We start from the raw sequence: 25,418 nt of genomic DNA, 5'->3' as shown, positions 1-25,418 counted from the left end.
GTGTCAGACTTTATTTTTTTGGGCTCCAGAATCACTGCTGATGGTGACTGCAGCCATGAAATTAAAAGACGCTTAGTCCTTGGAAGGAAGGTTATGGCCAACCTAGATAGCATATTGAAAAGCAGAGTCATTACTTTGCCAACAAAAGTCCGTCTAGTCAAGGCTATGGTTTTTCCAGTGGTCACGTATGGATGTGAGAGTTGGACGGTGAAGAAAGCTGAGCGCCGCAGAATTGATGCTTTTGAGCTGTGGTGTTGGAGAAGACTCTTGAGAGTCCCTTGGACTGCAAGGAGATCCAATCAATCCATCCTAAAAGAGATCAATCCTGGGTGTTCATTGGAAGGACTGATGTTGAAGCTGAAACTCCAATACTTTGGCCACCTCATGCGAAGGGTTGACTCATTGGAAAAGACCCTAATGCTGGGTAGGATTGGGGGCGGGAGGAGAAGGGGACGACAGAGGATGAGATGGTTGGATGGCATCACCGACTCGATGAACATGGGTTTGGGTAGACTCTGGGAGTTGGTGATGGACAAAGAGGCCTGGCGTGCTGCAATTCATGGGGTCGCAAAGAGTCGGACACGACTGAGCGACTGAACTGAACTGAGTTTGCTCAAAGTCATGTACATTGAGTCAGTGATGCCATTCAAACATCTTAACCTCTGTCGCCCCCTTCTCCTCTTGCCCTCAGATCTTCCCAGCATCAAGGTCTTTTCCAATGAGTCGGTTCTTCACAACAGGTGGCCAAAGTATCAGACCTTCAGCTTCAATATCAGTCCTTCCAGCAAATATTCAGGGTTGATTTCCTTTAGGATTGACTGGTTAGATCTCCCTGCTGTTCAAGGGACTCTCAAGAACCTCCTGTAGCACCACAGTTTTAGAGCATCAGTTCTTGGGTGCTCAGCCTTCTTTATGGTCTAATTCCTACATCCATACATGACTACTGGAAAAACCACAGCTTTGACTATACAATCTTTGTTGGCCAAGTGATGTTGTGTATTTTACCACAATAAAAAACTGAGGGGAAGTCAGTTGTTTTAATATGTATTAAAGTGAAAGTGAAAGTTGCTCAGTCGGTCGGATTGTTTTCGTCCCCACGGGCTATATATAGCCCATTGAATTCTCCAGGCCAGAATACTGGAGTGGGTAGCCCTTCCCTTCTCCAGGGGATCTTCCCAGCCCGAGGATCGAACCCAGGTCTCCTGCGTTGCAGGTGGATTCTTTACCAGTTGAGCCACAAGGGAAGCCCATGTATTAAAAGGCAGCATAAACAATATAGTTATTTTAAAAGAAAAAAAAATTCTTGAGACTGATTTAAATAAAACAAAGTATACCAGGTGTCATATATTTGTTTATATCGGATAGCACAACAGACACTAAAGGTTTGAGATACCAACTTAGAGAAGGGGACTTTAAAAAAAAACACTTAGTTTAGAAAAACTAATATTTACAAACACCAGAAACAATGAAAACAGCAGCAAAGAACACAAGGGCACTATAATCAGAAAGATATAGCATGGCTACAGGGGTAACTAAAGAACAGTCAAGTACCTAAAGTTTATTTAAGGCTGGTAAACTGGAAAATGGTAAGAATCTAGGGAGAGAGACTTCTCTGGTGGTCCAGGCTTAAGAATCTGTCTTCTAATGCAGGGGATGTGGATTCAATCCCTTTTAAGGGAAATAAGACCCCACATGCCACAGAGCAACTAAGTCTGTGTGCAACACAACTAAAGAGAAGCTTGCGCACTGCGACTAAGGATTCAGCACAGTGAAAAAAAAAGAATCTAGGGATGACCATAACAGAAGACATAAGAAATAAGAAAGATTCTGGAAAGAATAAGAAGACTTGAAGAAAACTTGAGTCCAAAAAGTTCAGCACAGACAGAATACTATCCTGCAGGTAAGCTCTAAACAAACTGCAACACAATAACATATAGATGAAATCTGACATAGATGAAATTTGAAAAAATGACAATGATGGACATTTGAGACTGACAGCAGTCTATATAGGAAGTTATCTGAATAACTCAGAGAATAACAATTGAGAGACCAATTACAAACAGTTAAAGATTTAAGAAAACAAACTTATGGAAAGGCCAAAGATTAAAATTGCAACCAATGACTTAAAAACCAGTATTAGGAAGACCATTCTCAGAAAAAATGGAAATGAAAATGAGTTTTAAGAAAAGGGCCAGGAATTCCCTGGTGGGCCGACAGATAAGAATCCTCCTGTCAATGTAGGGGACACATTCAATCCCTGGTTTGAGAAAATTCCACATGATGCCGCAGGGCAACGAGGCCCACGGGCCACAACCATTGAGACTGCTCTCTAGAGCCCACAAGCCACAACTGCTGAGCCTGCACAGTCTGGAGCTCGTACTTTGTGACAAGAAGTCATCGTTATGAAAAGTTCTCACACCACAATTAGAGAAAGTCTGTGCAACAATGAAGACCCAGCACAGCCAAAAATAAGTAAGAAAATGCCTTTCCAATTTCAAGATAATAGGACTGAAAAATATTACTTGAAGAAGATATCTCAGAAAAAAAGACCAAAATGAGAAATTCAGGAAAACAGAAGAAAAATTTTAAATCAGTATTCCATCATCAATTGAACAAAAAAAATCATCCTAAGGACTGGACTGCAATACCCTTTCTCAAAAAAGATTAGTACTACCTCCCCTAAGCAGGTGTTTGGAAACATCTGGGGACATTTCTAGTTGTCCTCAAAACTAGTGAGTTATTTCGGCATTTAGTTCCTGGGAGCCAGAGTGCTCAACGCCCCCACAACCCAATACAGCCCAACACAAAAATGGTACTGCTTAAATGCCCATGAGAAATACTGGACTATGGAGAAAAAGAATTCTCTCAATGCCTAACACGGTATGTATTTTCATAAAATTTATCACCACCAGTACAAACAAAAGATACCTAGAAAAATTCAAATAACACATACAAGAAAAAAAAGGATCAAGAATCTGAGCAGAGACTTCTCTGGTGGTCCAGTGGCTTAGACTCCGCACTCCCAATGCACAGGCCCAGGCTCCATCCCTGGTCAGGAAACTAGATCCCACATGCTGCAACTAAGAGTTCACAGGCTGCAACTAAAGACTCCACGTGCCCCAACTAAAAGCTCATGCATGCCACAATGGAGACTGAAGATTCTGCATGCCACGACTAAGACCTGGAGCAACCAAGTAAATGAATACTTCAAAAAAAAAAAAGCAAACAAAAAAACAGAATCTAAACAGCATCAGACTTTTCAAAAGCTACACTGAAAGTTCAAAGACAAGAGAAATGTCTTCGAAATGTTGATGGAAACTTATTTCCAGTCAAACTACCAATCAAGTATGAAAATAAAACAGATTTTTTTTTTCTTTAAAAAGATACAAGTCCCTAAAATTTACCTTCTGTGCAACTTTTCTCAAGAAACAACCAGATAACATATTTCAGCCAAATAAAGGACTAAATAAGCCAAACAGGAGGTAGAAAGGGAGCCAATATAAAAAGGTGGGGAGGTGGGGGGTGGGAAGGGTGGTGGTGGTGCAGGGGATTCCCCTTTATAAAGAAGGCAGAAGTTTCAGAATAATAACTATACACAAAAGTCTAGATCAGAGCAAGGAGAATGAGTTCTAAAGTAAGTTCTCCCCACTCCAATTCCTCCACAAAAAGAGGCAGAACTAACAGACAATGTGATGTGCTGGAGTCTGAAAACCCTGACAGATTAGTAAAAGCTTTTAGAAAAAATAGCAATAGGTACATAGAAAACTAAGCAAATTTAAAAAAAGAGGGGGGGGCAAGTTAACTCCAAGAAAAACAAAAACTTTACAGAAAAGGAACAGGACTCATAGTACACTTCTTGATCCACAAATTATACATAAATTATTATACTTAACTTATTATTTGTATGGTCATAATAACATAAAAGTTAATGACTTAACTAACTTTATTACCTATATTAAAATACGGTAAAAGGAAACATGAGAAGTGTGATAAACCCTCATAACATATACAAGGTTAGGTCCTTTATCCATGGATTCAGGTATCCACTGGGGGTCTTGGAATATACCTTCTGCTGATAAAAGGGGACTACTGTAGAGAAAAAGTTCTGAGAAGATATACACCCAAAAGCAGCATTGTTCCTAGAAACTAAGATTACCAAAAAAGTCACTATATTTGACATTTCTGTAGCCTTACTTTCATATATTACTTTAACAATAACTAAGAATTAAAAACTAATGTAAAAAATTTACAAAATAAATAAAAGCAACTAAGTCCAACCACACAACAAAAATTCAAATCATCATAAAACAAGATCTTCATGAATAAATAATGGTATTTGTTAAGCTTTTAAAGAAATCAATCAAAAAAGAAAATGGGGAAAAGATAACTCAGTATAAATACCAAGTTCAACTTGCTGTTTTATGATAAAGTATCCTTCAACAGTGTCTGTGTCTCCCTCTCTTCCTTTCTTCTCTTTATACATATGCATAAAGAAACAATTCATTTCTGAAACTTGTTTCAATAAAAGAAAATACCTACACCTTATAATGTTTGCTGGGTCCTTTTTTTTTTTAAATAAGGAAAACAGAAAAGTTGCCAATAATCCTATGACCCAAATATCACAAAGGTTATTTTAAAACATTTGTACCAGGTTGTTCAATATATTTTTTAACATAGCTGATTTCACACATAACATGGACCTCTGCTTTTTAGCTTATCATAAGCATTGTCTAGTCATTAAACATTCTTCATAAAAATCATTCACTATTTTTGAGAGAAAATAGTAACCCCCACAATGGCATCCCACTCCAGTACTCTTGCCTGGAAAATCCCATGGACGGAGGAGCCTGGTAGGCTACAGTCCATGGGGTCGCTAAGAGTTGGATACGACTGAGCGACTTCACTTTCACTTTTCCCTTTCATGCACTGGAGAAGGAAATGGCAACCCACTCCAGTATTCTTGCCTGGAGAATTCCAGGGACAGTGGAGCCTGGTGGGCTGCCGTCCATGGGGTCGCACAGAGTCGGACACGACTGAAGCGACTTAGCAGCAGTAACCCCCACTCCCATACATTAATCCCAAGCCCAGATTCATTTTAACTGAAGTTGTGATCTCTCTTACACTCTATTTCCCACAAGGGGGAGACAGAACTTTTTTTTGAATACCTTATAATAAAAGGTATTTTGAATACCTTATAATAAAAAACAAAGTTTGGTTTCATTCCAATATCAAATGAGATGAGGGAAGAGTAGTCATTTACTACTGGTGTTATCTCTAGCTGGTGGTTTTTTTTCCCTATTACATGATACAAAAACTACAATTCAGTTTCTCATATCTAACAATTTAGTGGAATGTCCTCAGCAACTTCACTCGTTTAACAGATATTTAGCAAACACCTATTATGAGGCTTCCCTGGTGGCTCAGTGGTAAAGAATCCCTCTGCAATGCAAGAAGACAGGTTCAATCCCTGGGTCTGGAAGACCCCAGGAGAAGGAAATGGCAACCCCCTTGGATTGAGTATTCTTGCCTGGGAAATCCCATGAACAGAGGAGCCTGATGGGGTATAGTCCATGGTGTTGCAAGAGTTAGACACAACTTAGCTACGAAACCACAACCACTACCACCATTATGTGCCAGACCCTTTACTGTCACATTAGGTATACATGAGTTTTTTTAAAAAAAGATACAGCCCTCCTTTCAAAAAGTTTACAATCAATCTTAAAGAGGGAGGGGAGTATTTTTAAAATTACAAGTTACAGTAAATATTAAGAACAAAATGACCAGGGTATGGTGATATATGCAAAGTATAAAGATGTGTAATTATATACTTTTTAGAATCTCAACTGCACCCCATCCTCTCTTTTTTAATATAAGCTTATGAAAGTCTGGTCTACTTTTTAAAAGTCTGGGGAAAAAACCAACCGAGGTTAATTTAGGCCACTCTGAAATGATTTTATTGTCTGAGATAACTGTTGGTGGCATATTATCACACCCATCCATTGTTTCTCTATCACTGTGTTTATTCCTCTTCTCATTCACCCATCTCTTTTTTTGTATTTCATCTTTCTTTGTTTTGTCTTTCTCACTCCTTATTTCCTCAAGATTTCAGTAACAGACTTACAGCTTAAATAGAACTGGTTAATTAATGGCTTTCACAGCTAAAACATTTGTGATCTCTAACTTAAAATTCAGACTTAAATGCAAGCCATGAAACAACAAAGCATCATACAAAATTTAATTTAAATATTACAAAACAAAAAAGCAATATAATAGAGTTTATTTTGAGGCAGAAGGCTGGTTGCTCACACATTTAAGAACACAGTGCAGGGACTTCCCTGGTGGCCTGGGGGACAGGGCTCAATCCTTAGTCGGGGAACTAGATCCCACACGACGCAATTAACACCCAGCACAGCCAAATAAATAAATAAATATTAAAAAAAAAAGTTACAAATGTTTTCTGAAACATCAACATAACCATTCAACAATAGTAGGGTATTTAAATCAACTACGGCACGTAAACGAAGTAGACTACTCAGTTCAGTTCAGTTGCTCAGTCGTGTTCGACTCTTTGCGACCCCATGAATTGCAGCACGCCAGGCCTCTCTGTCCATCACCAACTCCCGGAGTCTCCCCAAACCCATGTCCATCGAGTCGGTGATGCCATCCAACCATCTCATCCTCTGTCGTCCCCTTCTCCTCATGCCCTCAATCCTACCCAGCGTTAGGGTCTTTTCCAATGAGTCAACCCTTCGCATGAGGTGGCCAAAGTACTGGAGTTTCAGCTTCAACATCAGTCCTTCCAATGAACACCCAGGATTGATCTCCTTTAGGATGGACTGAATCGACCTCCTTGCAGTCCAAGGAACTCTCAAGAGTCTTCCCCAACACCACAGTTCAAAAGCATCAATTCTTTGGCGCTCAGCCTTCTTCACTGTCCAACTCTCACATCCATACATGACCACTGGAAAAACCACAGCCTTGACTAGACAGACTTTTGTTGGCAAAGTAATGTCTCTGCTTTTAAATATGCTATCTAGGTTGGCCATAACCTTCCTTCCAAGGACTAAGCGTCTTTTAATTTCATGGCTGCAGTCACCATCAGCAGTGATTCTGGAGCCCAAAAAAGTAAAGTCTGACACTGTTTCCACTGTTTCCCCATCTATTTGCCATGGAGTGATGGGACCAGATGCCATGATCTTAGTTTTCTGAACGTTGAGCTTTAAGCCAACGTTCACCTCCTTCACCTTCATCAAGAGGCTCTTTAGTTCTTCTTCACTTTCTGCCATAAGGGTGGTGTCAACCGCATATCTGAGGTTATTGATATTTCTCCCGGCAATCTTGATTCCAGCTTGTGTTTCTTCCAGCCCAGTGTTTCTCATGATGTACTCTGCCTATAAGTTAAATAAGCAGGGTGACAATATACAGCCTTGACGTACTCCTTTTCCTATTTGGAACCAGTCTGTTGTTCCATGTCCAGTTCTAACTGTTGCTTCCTGACCTGCATACAGGTTTCTCAAGAGACAGGTCAGATGGTCTGGTATTCCCATCTCTTTAAGAATTTTCCACAGTTTATTGTGATCCACACAGTCAAAGGCTTGGGCATAGTCAATAAAGCAGAAATAGATGCTTTTCTGGAACTCTCTTGCTTTTCGATGATCCAGCGGATATTGGCAATTTGATCTCTGGTTCCTCTGCCTTTTCTAAAACCAGCTTGAACATCTGGAAGTTCACGGTTCACGTATTGCTGAAGCCTGGCTTGGAGAATTTTGAGCATTACTTTACTAGCATGTGAGATGAGTGCAATTGTGTGGTAGTTTGAGCATTCTTTGGCATTGCCTTTCTTTGGGATTGGAACGAAGACTGACCTCTTCCAGTCCTGTGGCCACTGCTGAGTTTTCCAAATTTGCTGGCATATCGAGTGCAGCACTTTCACAGCATCAGCTTTGAGGATTTGAAATAGCTCAACCAGAATTCCATCACCTCCACTAGCTTTGTTCGTAGTGATGCTTTCTAAGCCCCACTTGACTTCACATTCCAGGATGTCTGGCTCTAGGTGAGTGATCACACCATCGTGATTATCTGGGTCATGAAGATCTTTTTTGTACAGTTCTTCTGTGTATTCTTGCCACCTCTTCTTAGTATCTTCTGCTTCTGTTAGGTCCATACCATTTCTGTCCTTTATCGAGCCTATCTTTGCGTGAAATGTTCCTTTGGTATCTCTAATTTTCTTGAGGAGATCTCTAGTCTTTCCCAATCTGTTGTTTTCCTCTATTTCTTTGCACTGATCGCTGAGGAAGGCTTTCTTATCTCTCCTTGCTATTCTTTGGAACTCTGCATTCAGATGGGAATATCCTTCCTTTTCTCCTTTGCTTTTCGCTTCTCTTCTCTTCCCAGCTATCTGTAAGGCCTCCTCAGACAGCCATTTTGCTTTTTTGCATTTCTTTTCCATAGTAGTAGACTACTATGCAGCTGCTAAAAAAAAAAAAAAAAAAAAAAAATCGAGAATGTTCTCCACTGACAAGACTTCAAACTCCAGGAAATGTTAAATGAAAATGCCAAGTGAAAAACAGGTATATAGTTAATGAACTCGTGTATCAGAAAGAGAAGAAAATCAGTATACCTATTTGTTGACATCTATCTGACAAAGAAACTGGAGGCGGGACTTTTCTGGTAGGCTAGTGGTTAAGAATTCGCCTGCCAATGCAGGAGACACGAGTTCAGTTCCTGATCTAGGAAGATTTCATATGCTGTGGAGCAACTAAGACTTTCAACACAATGACTGAGTCCACCATGCAGAGCCAACAAGCTGCAGCTACTTAGACCAGGAGCAGCAACTACTGAAGCCCACGTGCCTAGAACCTGTGCTCTGCAACAATGAGCTGTTGACTGAAGCCACTGCAATGAGAAGCTTGCGTACCACAACGAAGAGTAGCCCCCACTCACCACAACTAGAGAAAGCCCTCACAGCAACAAAGGCCCAGCACAGCCAAAAATTAGTAAATAAATAAAATTTTTTTAAAAGAAAAAATACACTGGAAGGATTCATATAGTACTAATGAAAGTGATTACAGAACTAAGGGTGGACAGGCTTATGGTATGTACAAGATTTAATTTTGAACCATATATTAACTATTCAAAAAATAAAGACTCCGAAAATGTTTTAAAAACTTTTACAAAGTCTATCTAAAGATGGTCCAAAATTTCACTACGCATTTGTAATTGCTCAGTTACATACAGCCTTTCAAATCTCGTGACACTGAGCCTATTCATTTAGTCATTTCTTTACAATTCTTTACTACTAAAGTAGTCCCAGAATTACCTTAAGACGGCAAACATATTGGTCAAAAGCAAATCAGCAGCACCTGGATTCACTACCTGTTTACTGTTTTATGTTGAACAAGTCATTTAAACTCTTGCCCATGTTTCTTTCTAAAACAGAAATACTTGTTACCTATGATTTAGGGAGGGTATAAAAATTAGAATGATTCCCAATGTATAGAAAACACTCGTTAAATGTTAACAGGTGTGGGACTTCCCTGGTGGTCCTGTGGCTAAGACTCCATCCTCCCAGTGCAGAGAGCCCAAGTTCTATCTCGGGTCAGGGAACTAGACCCCACATGCCGAAACTAAGAGTTTGCACCCCACAACTAAGACTTGGTGCAGCCAAATAAAAATAAATAAATAATTTAAAAAACGTTAACAGGTGTTATTCTTAAACAGTTCTTTTTACGGACACATACTGCTTTCATTTATGTAATCAAACACCACAGTGTTTCAAATGAATCCAACAAAAATTTGCAGCATACTCAAAACCCAGTAAGTTCTTGTTAACAAGTAGTTTCAATGTACTGGAAAGCAGGAAGTGAAAATAAAAAAAAGAAAAGTACAACAATGTAAACACACACAGTGCAAGCCACTTTGAGTGCAGAGAAGGGGTGATATATTGCTTGCTTAGAACGAATGACAATCTTAAAGGGATAGAGGTTAGAGAACTGGGTTCTACCAAAATCCTTAAGTGACTTTTATCATGCAGGTTCCCAGATATGGCTGAGTATCAGAATCATCAGCTATACATTTTAAAAACACGGATTCCACCTCCAGACTACTGAATCACAATGACCAGCAAATGACTGTGAGAATCTGTATCATGATTATTAACTAGGTATTGGAAACACCACAAATCTTACTCACTTACAATTAGAGACTACTGTTTTATCTTCAGATAAAATAAATTTAATCATTCCCTTTGGTAGCTTCACTGGAAGGACAAGTAAAAGGAAGGTGATATTATAATTACTCGTTCCTTTAAATTATGTCATTAAAGCACCTTTTAAGATAAATACGTGTTATTAGTAATGACTAACATTTACTGAACAATTACTCATAAATGACTGGAAACAAAGACCAACACCATTCCATCCCATGAATGTCAAGAGGAGGAGGTACATAGAATTCAATTTTTAAAAAGGCAAAAGCTCTGAACAGATATCTCACCAAAGATGACATACAGATGGTAAATAAGATGCTCAATACCGTAAATCATTAGGGGAATTTCAAATTAAAACAAGGTATCACTACACACCTATTAGAATAGCTAAAATTCAAAATACTGACATCAAATGCTGATGAAATATGGAGCAACAAAAACTGTCCATCAGTGATGGTGGATATACAAAACAGGTACAGCCACTTTGGAAAACTGTTTGGCAGTTTCTTAAAAAACTAAACATACTCTTACCAAACACTGTAGCAATCAAGCTCCTTGCTATATACCTAAATTATGAGTAAATGTCGATGTGTAATTACTCATAATTGCCAAAACTTAGAAGCAATGAAGATGTCCTTCAATAAGGTGAGAAGACAAATATTCTGTGGTACAAATGTACAATGAAATATTAATTCAGCTCTAAAAAGATCAGGCCACAAAAAAACAATTAAGGAGGAACCTTAAATGCACACCACCAAGTCAAAGAAGTCCATGTGAAAAAACTACATACTGTATGATTCTGATTATGTGATCTTTTGGAGAAAGCAAAACTATGGAGGACAGATTAAAAGAGCACCAGTTGTGATTTCCCTGGCAGTTCAGTGGTTGATGCTCCACACCTACTGCAGGGGGGCACAGGTTCGATCCCTGGTTGGGGAACTGGGATCCCACATGTTGTGCAGTACAACCAAAACCAAACAACAAAACAACAATAAAAAGAGCAGTATTTGTCATGCACTTGGGTTAGGGAGGAAGGAATAGGTGGAGCAAAGGGGATTTTAAGGGCAGTGAAAAATCACTGTTTATCATAAAAGTGGATGCATGTGATTATATATTTTTCAAATCCCAAAGAATACACAGGACAGAAAGTGAACCCTAATGTAAACTACGGACTTTAGTTGATAACGTTGGGTCAGTGTCGGTTCATCAATTTTAACAAATGTACCACACCAGTGGAGCTTCTAATGTTAGGGGAGGTTTCGACAGGCAAGGCGTTATATGTAAACTGTACTTTCAGCTAAATTTTGCTATAAAGCCAAAATTGCCCTAAAAACTAAAGTCTAAACAAAAACCAAAAGTATAAACAACTAAACAAAATTGTTCTAAAAACTAAACTATGAGAAAGAAAACACAACTTTCAAAAAAAAAAAATTAAAAGGCATTAAAAAAAATTTTTTTCTAATAAGAAAAATATATTTCAAAGTTGAAAAAAAGTAACAGAGGCCCTGGAATCCTCGTGCATTGCTGGTGGGAAAGTAAAATGAGGCAGTCACATTGGAAAACATTTTGGCAGGTTCCTCAAAAAAGTTGAACATGACCTAGCAATTCCATTCCTAGGTATATAATAGGAGCATTGAAAACATACATTCACACAAAAACTTGTGCATATGTTAATAAAAAGTGTAACAGAAACACTCAAATATCCACCAACTGACAGACAAAATGTATTATATCCATACAATAGAATATTATTCAGCCATAGTAAGAAATAAAGTACTATACTGTTATCTGCTACACATGGTTGAACCTTGAAAACATTTCCTTAAGTGAAAGAATCTATTCACAAGCTATATATTGTGTGATTCCTTTTATATACAATGCCCATAATAGGCAAATCCTTGAGATATAAAGATTACTCTTATAGAGACAGAAATTAGTGACTGCCAAGGGAAAGGGGGGATTGGGACTAATTGCTAATAGGGACTAACTGCTAAACTGGGTTCATTTGCACGTGATAAAAATGTTTTGAGATTACAGAGAGATGAGGAGGACACAACATAGTCATACGCTAAAAACCACGGAAATGTAGTCACTCTTCTGTATCCATAGGTTCTGCATCCATAGTAGATTCAGCCAACTGTGCATGGAATATAATCAGAAAAAAAAAAAAAAAAAAAACTTCAGAAAGGTCCAAAAATCAAAACTTAAATTCGCAACTGCAGGCAACTATTTACATTTTATTTACAACTACTTACACTGTATTAGGTATTACAAGTAATTTAGAAATAATTTAAAGTATAGGAAGAATATGCAAATACACTATTTTTTTGTAAAGGACTTCAGAATCCAGAGATAGAGGAGCATGCTGGGTGGGGAGCATGCTGGGGGAGTCCTGAAACCAATCACTTCACAGATACTGAGGGACAAGTGTGAATTATATCGCAATTTCGTTCTTTAAGAACGCAGGGTGGCCCTAATGGATGAATGTTCCCAAGTTAAATCAACAGCTAACATCAGGAAAGATGTTTTGTGCTTTCTGACAGAAGACCTCATCACCACCTGTGAAGTATTCTCGTCCTCCAACAACACTTCAAAGAAGAAAATAAGCCAGTCTGGATCAAGTCCCTATATCCAACTAACTAAATTACAGGGGAAAACAAACAGGACAACGGAATGTGTTAAACTGTATTAAAGAAGCATGCAGCAAAACACAGACTGTGGGAATCTTTACAGGACCAAAGACTGATTTCTCCAACAGAAAGTAGCAAGGAAAAGGAAGAAAGATGGAGGAGGTGGTTCCAATCACAATGTGTTATTTGCATCCTGATTCAAACAAACTGTTCAAAGATAAGTGTGAAAACTAGGATTCAAACAGCAGGTATTTGATAATATTAAGAAATTACTCATTTTTCTTAATAATTTGGTGATGCAACTACAATTCTCTTTTAAAGTTCTTATCTTTTAGATATATACTGAAATATGCATGAATAAAATTGTATGTTTCTGGGATTGGGATAGGGTAGTGGACAGAAGTGTTAAATAAAATAAGACTAGTCATGAGTTGTTACTGAGTGATGAGTAACAAGTTTATGGGTGGTCACAGATAACCACATATATGTTTTTTGGTATTTATTTTTCACTGTGCTGGGTCTTCATTGCTTTGCTCAGGCTTTCTCTAGTGGTGAACAGGGGCACCTCTTTGTTGCAGAGCTTCTGGGCTTCTCATTGCGGTGGTTTCTCTTGTTGGAGAGCACGGGCTCTAGGAGCGAAAGCTTCAGTAGTTGTGGTGCACAGGCTCAACTGCTCTGCAGCACGGGCGAATCTTCCCAGACCAGGGATTGAACCCACATCTGCTGCACTGGCAGGCAGAGTCTTATCCACTTATCAGGGAAGTCCTGATAACTATGGTATTTTTGAATATGTTCAAAACTCTCCATCATCTTTAAAAATTAAAGCAAGAGGATATATAATACAATCATACTTATAATATAAAGGATAAACTCTTAAGAGAGGAGCATATATGGAGGAAAAGTGCTAGATTTCTCCAGAGAAATCATATGCAGGAGGAACACCTTGAACCAAATCAAGGGTAGAAAAGGAATTATAAGCACGGATTAAATCAGGGTTATTTCCTCAGGTCAGTAGTCGGGCTTCAAAGATATTAAAAGCCAAAAAAATTTGTTTAACTAGAAAAAGCTCCAAAGCTCTCAGTCTATATGCAAAGGAGACTATCTCCAAAAAATTAACAATCACTGAATAAAATATATGTATTAGGCTATTGAGATTATCTATGTTAGATAGTCCCTTGAATCACTATAGTCAAGTTCACACATCCAATGAAGATCTTTTCTGCTTCAGAACTTCTAATGCTGTTGTTTTCCTCTGAAATACCTATGGTTAGGTACTCATACTTCAGATCTAAAAGTATACATATCCCCATAGAGGCTTCACAAAAATTAAATGAGTTATGGGTACATCATACGGAATGCTGGGCTGGATGACTCACAAGCTGGAATCAAGATTGCTGGGAGAAATATCAACAATCTCAGATATGCACATGATACCACTTTAATGACAGAAAGTGAATAACTAAAGAGTCTCTTGATGAAAGTGAAAAAGGAGAGTGAAAAAGCTGGCTTAAAACTCAACATTCAAAAAATGAAGATCATGGCGTCTGGTCATATCACTTCATGGCAAATAGATGGGGAAAAAGTGGAAACAGTGACAAATTTCATATTACTGGGCTCCAAAATCAACGCGGACGGTGACTGCAGCCACAAAATTAAAAGACGCTTGCTCCTTGGAAGAAAAGCTATGACAAACCCAGACTGTGTATTAAAAAGCAGAGATATCACTCTGTCAACAAAGGTCCATATAGTGAAAGCTATGGTTTTTCCAGTAGTCATGTATGGATGTGAGAGTTGGACCATAAGGAAGGCTGAGCACTGAAGAATTGATGCTTTCCAACTGTGGTGCCGGAGAAAACTTGAGAGTCCCTTGGACAGCAAGGAGAGCAAACCAGTCAATCCTAAAGGAAATCAACCCTGAATATTCACTGTAAGGACTAATGCTGAAGCTGAAGCTCAGATACTTCAGCCACCTGATACAAAGAGCTGAGTCACTGGAAAAGACGCTGATACTGGGAAAGATTGAGGGCAAGAGGAGAAGCAGGTAACAGGATGGCATCACTGACTCAGTGGACATGAGTCTGAGCAAACCCTGGGAGATAGTGAAGGATACGGAACCCTGGCGTGCTGCAGTTCACGGGGTTGCAAAGAGTCGGACATGACTTAGTGACTGAACAACAACAAGGTATGTATTAACTTAAAACAATTCTTGGCATATAAAAACTGCTCAATAATTGCTTAGTGAAAGCTCACTATCTACACAGGTTTCCCATCACTGTTTATTTTTTCAACATCCTGTTAATTTCTGATTTATCACATTTTATTATATCTAGAGTACAATCTCCAACAGCAGCAAGTTCCTTGCTTCATACATCATTATATATACAGTACATAGCACAAAGTAACACTCAAATATATCCACTGAATAATCATACTAGAATCAATAAATCCAAAGACTCAACATTTTTAGAAGAGCCTACTGATCTCTTTAGCATCTAGCAATGGGAAGGATGATAATAAACACTAATAAAAACAGGGAATAAAGGAGAATGATCAAGTTAAGTGCACCTCGGTGGGGGAAAGAGGCAAGCATTTGAGATGAAATGAATAATGGATGTATTGAATCTGAAGCAGAAAATTTAAACAGAAAGTTAGAAATATTTCTGAGACATATGAAAGTCAAAGATACAGTAGTGACTAACAATATGGCTTCCAGAGGCAGCCTGCCTAGGTTTAAATTCCAGCTCTGCTACTCTTAGATTACTTAACCTCCATGCCCAATAGCCTAGCATCAAACTAAACAAAACAACAACAAAAGAAACCAACTGTGCCAAACTCATTGGGTTTTTAGGATGTAAGGACTAAATACTGAAGCACTGGAATAACACTTAGCAAAAACAAGCAAGCAAGCAAACAACAAAAAAAACCCCGCTGTGTATTTCAGAATTTACAGTAAAAATAAAAAGAACCAGAAACCCAGGTAACAATAATTGAAACTAAAGTAGAAGAAACACATGAAAAAGATGATAAGTAAGCCAAAAGGAAAATACGGGATTACAGAGTAGAGGCCAAAGAAAAGGATTTTGAGGAAGAAACTGTCAACAGCAGAAAGTGTTGGTTAAGTACTTATAATCTATAAGGCAGCAAGATTTGGCAATTTGAAGGTCAACCACCAACAGAAAAAATTGTTCTATTAAGCTCAGTTAGGAGTAATGAAACAATAGAGCAAAAAGATTATACAGGATTAAAAAGTAAATGGAGAAAAGAATTATATATTAATGGTCCCTAGACTTTTTGCTTCCAAAAACTTCAAAAACAGGGAGAATATAACATAAGATTATGGACTCTTAATTCTATCAAATATATATATATTTTTTTACTCTGTCACCATTATTTGAAATAGAAAAACTGCATAACAGCAAGACTTTCTGAAGGCTAAAACTCTCAATAAAAGGAGTACTTTAATGAAAAACCTCTATATTGTTATTTTTTTTGTAATTTCATAGTAGATTCACAAAAATCTTGTAATAAAAAAGGAACAGGATTTGCAAATTATTATTCTAGACTATCCGAAGGAAACTCTGACAATAATAGATTAGAAGGGAAACACTTACTGCCCCCAATTCGAAAGGAAGAAATCAAGTTATGTCTGAGAGAAATATCTCCTATTAACTTAAGATCGTTAGGTGGCAATATTTGTCTCATTATGACAAATCTGTATGCCAGAGTATGCAAACACAAACACTAAAAGTTTACATTTGCTGGAGAATTAGTAATTTTAGAATACAAACACCAGATCTATATTTTCTACTCATCACTTGTATCATATTTTTACAGTTGGCAAACAAGCATTGTATACATAATAAGTGCATTTATAGCACTAACTACAGAAAAAAATCAGGACTTACTTGCAATGTATAAAAACTAGACCTACCCACGTCATGGGGGCTCAATAAAACTTTTTTGAAACATACTGAAGTGGTCGTGTGTGTTGTTGTTTAGTTGCTAAGTCATGTGAGACACTTTATAACCCCATGGACAGTTTCCCACCAGGCTCCTCTGTCCATGGGATTTCCCAGGTAAGAATACTGGAGTGGGTTGCTATTTCCTTCTCCAGATGATTTTCCCCACTCAGGGACTGAACCCACGTCTCCATAATAAATTGTAAATCGGATTCTGTTTCTACAAAAAATACCAAGACAATATAACACAGCAGTTCCAAGAGTCATGAGAAGACCAAAGGCTTTGGACTCAGATGAACCCAGGTTCAAATCTGAGCTGCAATACTTATAGCTGGCAAACAGTTACTTACATTGTTGAAGTGTGTCTCCTTATCTGTAAAATAGGAATGATATGGACCTCATCGGTTCAAAATACTGATGAAAGGGCAGTTCCATTCTACATAATGCGAACTGGCTAAATCCTACAAATAGTCCATTTTTTTCAAGTCCTAGGTCAATTCAATCCAAATCTCTGGAAGATTAAACAGAGGCCTGCATATTGGGGGGGCTGGGGGGTGGTTACCGGTGATTATCAGTAGCACTCTCACTTAGAAATCACTGTCCTGGAGCCTTATTAACATAACAAAGTTTTTACCTGAGTCGCAGGTAAGGAACCCTCACAAAAATAAAGAGTTTTAAGACATTCTTTGGTTTAGTTCCAATCTTCTAAGAAGGAGCTTTATCCAAAATTCCTTTTACAGAGAAGAGAACCATACTGCAAAGTTCTGGTTTAAAAGCCTTTCCCAAGCCAGGAAAAATATAATCCACATTGAAATTTTACATCAAAAGGAGGTATACCTTAGTCTCTCTGTAGTCACTGTTGAATAGTTTTAGCACTAAACACTTTAATTAATGTATAGATGAACAGTATACTCAAGGCTGTATACCAAATGATATGCAAGTTACCTTACTTCTATGTTATCTTTCTTAAAATTAAGTCTAAGTTTACAGTTTAAATCCATTCACGCTTCACCTCAACTCTCCCAATACATTTTTCATACATTTTAAAATGTACATCTCACAAGCATTCTTACTAAAGACTTTAGACATGTAAAACAAATTCGATATTCTAAATTAACTAAGTAGCCCAATAAAACATTATAGAGAAATATATAGAACAAAACACACAATCATCAAAGTTTTATTCCAAAAGAATCAGTGTGAAATAATAAAAATTCCTGGGGGGGGGGAATCAAGAGTGTAGATAAACATTGTAGAACTTCTTCAAAGTAAGCAAACAAAAAGTTTAAAATGGCTATATCCAGACTAATGTGTCAATAGTAGATAGACTGAAAGCAAGCACGCAAAACGAATTTTCCTTAAGACTTCTGTCAAGAAGAGAATCAGACGGCAAACCAAAGCTATGGTAAACAATATAGATCTCAAGTTGCACAGATTTTACTAATTCAGACACAAGACATTTTGTGAAGCTTACCAATGTCTAATGCAGTTACTAACTTATAAAGTGTTTAAAGCTTTTCCACAACAGTACAAAGATTATAAACACTGTATTAGAGACTGGTGAAGTATTATTTAGTGAGCCTAGGCCTCAATGCATTTGTAAATGCAGTTTTCAAAAATAAATACCTCACACTGAATATTAAGTTTGCATATGGTGTAAGAGAAAGTTGTTCATCAACAGAACTCTGTATGTCCCAGATATTTTAAAGCAGAGCACACACAAAAGAAACAACACTTTTGACATGTTATATTTTTAAAAGCCCAATAGTATATCAAAGCATTAAAATAGTGAATTGCCAACCTGATAAAGTGAATTCATTTTTTGATAAAGTGTCAAAACATATGCTTTCTTACTTTTTAAAAGTTTGACTTGCCCCACTTTGTAGAGACAAAAAGTCGACTGGTTCAATATCAAACTGGAGATGTATGTATTTGTTTGAGGACAACCCTTTTAAGCTAATCCAATCTTCTTTCAACACTACATTCCCCTAATCATTCACCCCAGACATATATGACATGTATATCAGCGAACAATACCACATACACTCTAAATATACAGCAGTCTGCAGAACAGGTGCAGCACTATTTAGATGCATGCTTTTTTCCTTCTAAGCCTAAATTTGCCTTGGAAAGTGATTTTAAAATAAACACAAACATCCGAAAGAGTTAAACAATCCTTTTAAAAAGATGTAGCTCTTCCGAAATCCAAGACATAAGCCCTTAAACTACCAACATCTTCCAAAAGTTAGGTGAACCAGTATCTCAAAAGTTACACCTTAAGACCGAGTTCGGCTCAATTATGAAAGATCCTAAGGATATTTAACTCTGCTTCCCCTGTGAGAGCTGGTAATGTGAAACAAATACGTTTCACTCCAAGCTAATATTAAATCTTTTCTCAATCGTTTCCTGAAGATGGCACAGATAGTCTGGTTTGGCTTTTTGTGTGTGAAGACGGGAATGGAGGAGAGGAAGGCCTGGTGAAGGGTACTCTAAAACAAAGTACAGAGCAGCGTTGATGAGTCAATCACTAAGGACGAACTCAAAGGGAATCGAAGTGAATAAGGCGGCATCCCAGGTAAACAGGTACTTAAAGTTGGCGGCAGGAAATGAAAACTTCACAGGTCAGCCGCAAGCCATTGTGCGCGGCAGCGGCCCTGGAAAGAAGCGTGGCTGTCAAAGAGTAAGGGCTCCCAGCTCCGGGGGAGGGGGGCAGTCACGCCAAATCGGAAACAGGGGGGTGATCCGGGAAAAGGTGGTAAAATCCCCAACCCAGTCCCTCTCTTTGGGTTCTCCATCTTAAGAGGCACAAACAGGAGTCAGCGCAGAGCCCGACAGCCCCACGCCGGATTCTCCCACAGAAAGGAACTCAGCCCCAAGCCCCGGAGGCCCGCGCAGAACGCCTCCGGAGGAGCCCCCGCAGACGCCATACTAAAAGCCAAAATGGCTGCCCCAAGGAAGCCCGCACCGCGCAGCCAGTGAGGTCTGGGTAACAAGCTTCTGCGGGAAAGGGGGAGGGGGGTTCTAGGAAGAGCCGTCTCCAGGACCATCGCCCCTCGAGCCGCACAGGTAGGTTCCTCTTGGTCTCCCAAGGCCTCGAGCTCCGAGTGAGGGGAGTCCCGGCCCCACCCCCCCACCCCCGGCCGGGGACCCCGCCGCCGCAGCCGTCCCGCATACCGACCCCAGCGAGGTACCTGCAGTTCAGCCCGCTCCACCTCCCAGTGCGCCCGCTCCATCTCGAACCGAGCCCACTCGTGCTGGATGTAGTGCAGGATCCCTGGGATAGTGTACTGCTGCGGCCGGGACAGCTCGGGGCCTGCCGCGGGACCCGCTCCCTCGGCGGCCGGAGGACCCCCGCCGCCCGCCGCTCCATTCCCCCCTGGCGAAAGGCTCATGTTCCCCCCGGGTCCTTGCTGCTGCCGTGGAGGGGCCGCCATCGCCGGGCCGCCACCACCGCCTCCGGCGATCTCGTCCATTGTGTGTGGGGCCCCGGCCGGGGCGCAGGGCGAGACGCCGACGGCTGGGGGAAGGGCCGGAGAGGGTGGCCCCGCGCTGGCGGCGGGGCGGAGGCCGGCAGAGAGAGGGGCAGGGAGGGGGTCGTTGCTGTATGCCTGCCGTGGGTCAGAGCAGGGAGCTGCCGGCCGCCGCCATTACAGTCCCTCCTCCATCTGCCCGTCTCACTCACTCACTTTAGGGGAAGGGGGGGGGCGCAGCGGGAGTGGGAAGCGGGGGCAGGGTTGGGAAGGGGATAGACGTAGGGCCGCCGCTCCCGCGCAGCATGCTGGGTAGAGAACGCCGATGCCGCCGCTCGCCTAGTAGCCAAATAGAGTCCGGCCTCACCCTACGCAGGCGTACTGAGAACGCAGTCGGCTTGCCGTTAGAGGCGGGGAAAGAGCTCGTCCCCGCCCCTAGGCCCGCCCCCAGGCTCGCTGGAGGTGTCTGGTGGCGGGGACCGGATTGTGGGCTACCGACTCCGACATTTGGGAGCGAGTCGGTTTCTGCCTTCCTAGGAGTCGGTTTCCCTCGCTCAGTCAACCCAGTCAGCGCCGTTTCCCACTCAAAAGTCTCAGCGGCCCTCCTGCCTCCGGAGTTGGGTTTTAACCTGAGTGGTCCCTCTAGCCGGCTGCAGCCGGTCCCGGATTCCTGACGTTTCTTTTGCATTCCTTGCGTGTTTCTGGCAGTCCCAGAGGATCGGGCCTCTTTCTCTGCTTGTCACCCGCTCTTTGGTTTCCTAGCACCAGTCAGTTCCCGGGGCTTTGAGGACGTTCTCTTTTGACAAATAGCCCAGATCCTCCCGGAAATGAAGACTGATTCCCAGTCTCCGGGCTCTGGTTCCAAAGGCTGTGCTCCCAGTCGCAAGTTGCAACCTGTACCATTTTGCCTCCCTGTTTTCCATTTCTGGGGTGGGTTGTGTTTGGGGGCTTTTGAGAGAGGAGCAGGAGCGATTGTTTTCATTTTTCTCTTGGGAGAAGGGAAGGTGAAAAACTTTAGATCTTGATAGTGGTTAGAGAGAGAAAGAAAACTTGAAGGAGGCTGATTAACAGTTTGACGTTTTAGAAGTGAATGGGCTCACAAATACTGTCATTCATAGCAGAATCTTTTGATGGAAATAGAAAATAAGAGCATTGTGAAGACAAAATCCTAGATGAGCGGCTAAAAATGTTTTTCTCGGTTGTTTGCGTGAATATAATATACACATAAAAGACAAGGTTAATCTTTTTAAGTACCATAATATGTGTTTTTTTGTACTTAGGTTGTCAGGAAACATCCTTAATGAACTGATAAGCTTCTAAAAGTTAATGTAGCTAATAATCATTTGGTTAAAAAATGGGACAAAAATATTTAACAATCTAAGAGAAAAGATTCATTAGTTACAGCTGTGCCAGGAAATCGCGTATAAAATTCACTGCATCATTTTTTTTTTCTTCTGTACTACCAATAAAATTTTCACGACCATTTAGAGTGTAATTTCAAAGAGATAAAGTGATACATCTTGTTTTGTCATGTCTGCTTTACTGCTGTTATTGTTTAATGGAAAGCAGATTGGACTTCTTACCCTTGCTGCCATATTTTATTTATATATGAAATAAGGTCTGAGATCACAGCATTAAGAACTATCTCTCCATTTTATAGCAACCAACATACATCCTGCTTATTCAGTCTTGTTCTTTTTCAAGGGGCTTCATAGCAGGTAAAAAGTCTGCAAACACTATACTGCCTCAAGACGCATTATACACCAAGAGGAATTTGTGAGAAGGTATGACTGACCTCTCTTACATTGGCATCAAAAGAAGAGGAATATACCCACTAACATTTCCTGATTGTACATCAAGCTCAAATAAAGACTGGGTTTATATTTTTCCTCCTCACCCACCTTCAAAACAACAAACTCGCTTCTGTTAACCATCATGTTAAGTGGTACTGCCTTCAAACCTGAGGCCTGGCAGTCATTCGTTCTAGTACCTTCCAATCCCTTTCTCAGTAATATATCTATCCCATTATCTTCATATATGTCTTAATTTAAACCTTTCCACCTCTACTCTTTACTCACCCTCCACTACCACTGATGCCTGAGTGATCTTCAGAAAGTTGGTCTGATCCTGTCATTCCCTGGTTACACTATATTAATGATCACCAGATTTAGAATAAAGCCCAAATTTTAGCATAGCATATAAAAGTCCATCTTATTGCCTAATCTACCATCACACCATCATGGTACCCCATTCTTCCCTCCAGCTAAACTGCACCGTTTTGAGTTCGGAAAATGTATTTTGCTGTTTCATTTCCAAGAATTTAATACGTGCTGTACCCAACTTGGTTTCCTTCCCTTCTTCCTTCAAAACTCAAATATTTCCTCCTCCAAGAAACTTATTATTTAGAGACCCTATCTTAATAATAGTATCCCATGCTGAACTCCTGATACTTACTACATTTATTTATTTATTTTATTTATTAAAATTTATTTTAATTGGAAGTTAATTACAATATTGTGATGGTTTTTGCTATACATTGATGTGAATCAGCCGTGGGTGTACATGTGTCCCCCATCCCGAACATCCCCCCCATCTCCCTCCTCATCCCATTCCTCTGGGTTATCCCAGTGCGCTGGCTTCGAGTGTCCTGTTTCATGCATGGAACTTGGACTGGTCATCTGTTTCACATATGGTAATATACATGTTTCAATGCTGTTGTCTCAAATCATCCCACCCTCGCCTTCTCCCTCAGAGTCCAAAAGTCTGTTCTTTGTATCTGTGTCTCTTTTGCAGTCTCGCAAATAGGGTCGTCGTTACCATCTTTCTAAATTCTTAAACCATATTCTTCCAGAACATAGTCATTTATCTGCAGATTGTAGCCTCCTGGAGGTGCAGGACATATGCCTCTATGCCTCTGTTGTTAGAAATGGTACCCCCAGGACCTGACACAGTGAAATCCCCAATAAATGTTTGATGAATAACATAAATTCAGACTGGACTTATATAAATAATTTTTCTTCACCTCAATCATTTTTATCAGTTTTTGCTACCATTGTACCAATTGTCTCTTGAGGTTCAATGACCAGAACTGTCCTGAGTACTAATAGTAAAAGACACCAAAATCATCTCTTTTGGGAGAATATATTTTACACCATTGATATTGTGCTTTGTGTACATGACTCCTGTGGACACTCTGCAGCAAGCTCCTAGAATCTTGACCTCTGTAGGTAATAAGCTTTCCCAAGTTCACCTACAACTCACCTGACTGGAATGTCCTCCCTAAACTGTGTCTGAGTCATTTCCTGTCTTCAGTATCAACCTTTGAAACTTGCTATTTGTTGTATCATTTTGTCAGTCTTGATCATCTCTCCTCCACTCCCATTGATTCTCCCAGTTTCCGTATACTGCTGCTGATGTTCAAGAATGCCTGCCTATTTATGTCTTTAATCGATTTTGAATTTTAAGGTTTTTTTTTCCCCATTAGCTAATCTTAGACACCTGTGTGCTTATTATATCTGACCCAAAAGAGACTTGTCACATTAATATTTCATGTGCATATATCAGCAAAAGTATGTTAAGGAATTCTGGCTTTTAAATAAGTCGGAGTGGCTTACATTCAAATACTTTCTCCCTAATTACTGCAATACCTAATGTACAAAGTGTTTTGACCCTGACTTCGAGAACTGTGTTTCTGTATTAATTTCCTGTAATTACTCACCTGAACATCCAGTTTCATGCCTTGCTGACTATGTACCTGACATCCTTCTAACAAAGAGCTCAGACTGGTTCAGAGTCACTAGTCTAGTCATCTTTTTCCATCATCTGAAAAGATTGTGACAATATTCTTATCTCCATGAAGAGAGAAAGCCAAGATAAGAATTTTGGGTCACTTCCACAGCCCTTAGTAGAATAGGAAGTGTTTCTGCTCTTACATCAGCGAGTGTACATGTTTATTTGAAAACAAAAAATAAGAATTTCCTTCACAATTCTGCCTCCTCCTGTCTTGTCAGTGGATTCAGTATTTACTATCTTGGGCTCACAAATTATTTGCACTTTTGAAATCACTTTTAAGGTAGTTTGGTGGTGATTCAGTCACTTGGGAAAATTGTATATTATTTACATTTATAAATATAGACAACAGACCAATATTAGAGCCCAGAGAAAGATGTTTGAGAAAAAAGTTGGCATGTGTTCCAAAACCAAAGGAGCAAACTGTGCAATGCAGAAGGAACAGAAAAGGAGGCAGCTTTGACCTGCACCATGGTTTAACCTGCATAATAAGATCAGATACCTACTTCTCATTAAAGCTCCTGCCTGTGGCTAGGAAAAGTATAAAAATATATGCACAATACTTGAACTATTCAATAGTGTATTGTGTGGAAAAGAAAAGGCAAAGCACCTTCGCAGATTATAGAAAGATAGGCACCAAAACCTTTAGGAAATTCAGCATGCTATATAAAATTCCAATCCAAGTTCATTCCTGAATTGTCTCCCGGGTAATATGAGTCAGAAGCCAGTAGGCTGTGATAATGCTGTATAATAGCTAACTCATAGAGATGTCAAAACTGAAGGGAAAAAAAAGGATTGCCAAGAACCCAGTCCCTCCTGAACGTTGGCTTAAAATGAGCGACCAGGTCTGTAAACATGAGAACCAAATGACTGGAAAATGTGACAATGGGACATTGCCAAAACTTCCCTCGGTAATAATTTAACAGTCTTGGAAATGTGGTTTGTCTCCTGTGGCAGCAGCGGGGAGAAGGTTCAGAAGAATGGTACCAGACACGGACACCTTGCCTGGGCAATCTCTGCTGAAGATAGTGTTTTCTTTGGAAAATATTTTAAATTTGGCAAACATTCACAGAAACTTTTTTTATAACAACACATTTTGAAAGATGGTAACCTCTAGTTTTGTCTATTAATAGACCAACCTAAAGTACATGACAATTATCCTACAAAAAAAGATTCAAGAATTCCTTTGAACATATTAAAATAACTCCTATTCCTCCTTTTGTATTATAGCTTTCAATATAGTAATTGGATATTATAAATTGTATTGTGTGTAGACTTTTTTATTTAACTTTTTTATTTTGGATTCAGTCATTCAAACATAGAAAAAAGTCTAATGAACTGCCATTTTCAACAATTATCAATA

The 25,418-nt window shown here is 39.6% G+C and overlaps 2 protein-coding genes across 13 annotated transcripts in view; one reads left to right on the top strand and one right to left on the bottom strand.

The window, feature by feature from the left end:
- The window catches only part of STRN3 (striatin 3), a 106,761-nt gene extending 86,298 nt beyond the window's left edge, over positions 1 to 20,463 (bottom strand). For all 7 annotated transcript variants that reach the window (XM_081548042.1, XM_081548046.1, XM_081548045.1 and 4 more), the window contains exon 1: positions 19,988 to 20,463. In XM_081548042.1, the coding sequence (XP_081404168.1) occupies positions 19,988 to 20,269 (282 nt within the window). In that variant the 5' untranslated portion in view covers positions 20,270 to 20,463. The remainder of the gene's footprint in view (positions 1 to 19,987) is intronic.
- The window catches only part of AP4S1 (adaptor related protein complex 4 subunit sigma 1), a 49,957-nt gene continuing 44,260 nt past the window's right edge, over positions 19,722 to 25,418 (top strand). For all 6 annotated transcript variants that reach the window (XR_014070753.1, XM_081548067.1, XM_081548066.1 and 3 more), the window contains exon 1: positions 19,722 to 19,862. The gene's annotated coding sequence lies outside the window, so the exon portion shown is untranslated. The remainder of the gene's footprint in view (positions 19,863 to 25,418) is intronic.

The sequence above is a fragment of the Giraffa tippelskirchi genome, chromosome 12 (assembly GCF_054371585.1).
Source record: "Giraffa tippelskirchi isolate mGirTip1 chromosome 12, T2T-mGirTip1v1.2.pri, whole genome shotgun sequence".
NCBI classification, from domain to species: domain Eukaryota; kingdom Metazoa; phylum Chordata; class Mammalia; order Artiodactyla; family Giraffidae; genus Giraffa; species Giraffa tippelskirchi.
The sequence above is the reverse complement of the archived record's forward strand: the minus strand, read 5'-3'. Positions and strand labels throughout refer to the sequence as shown.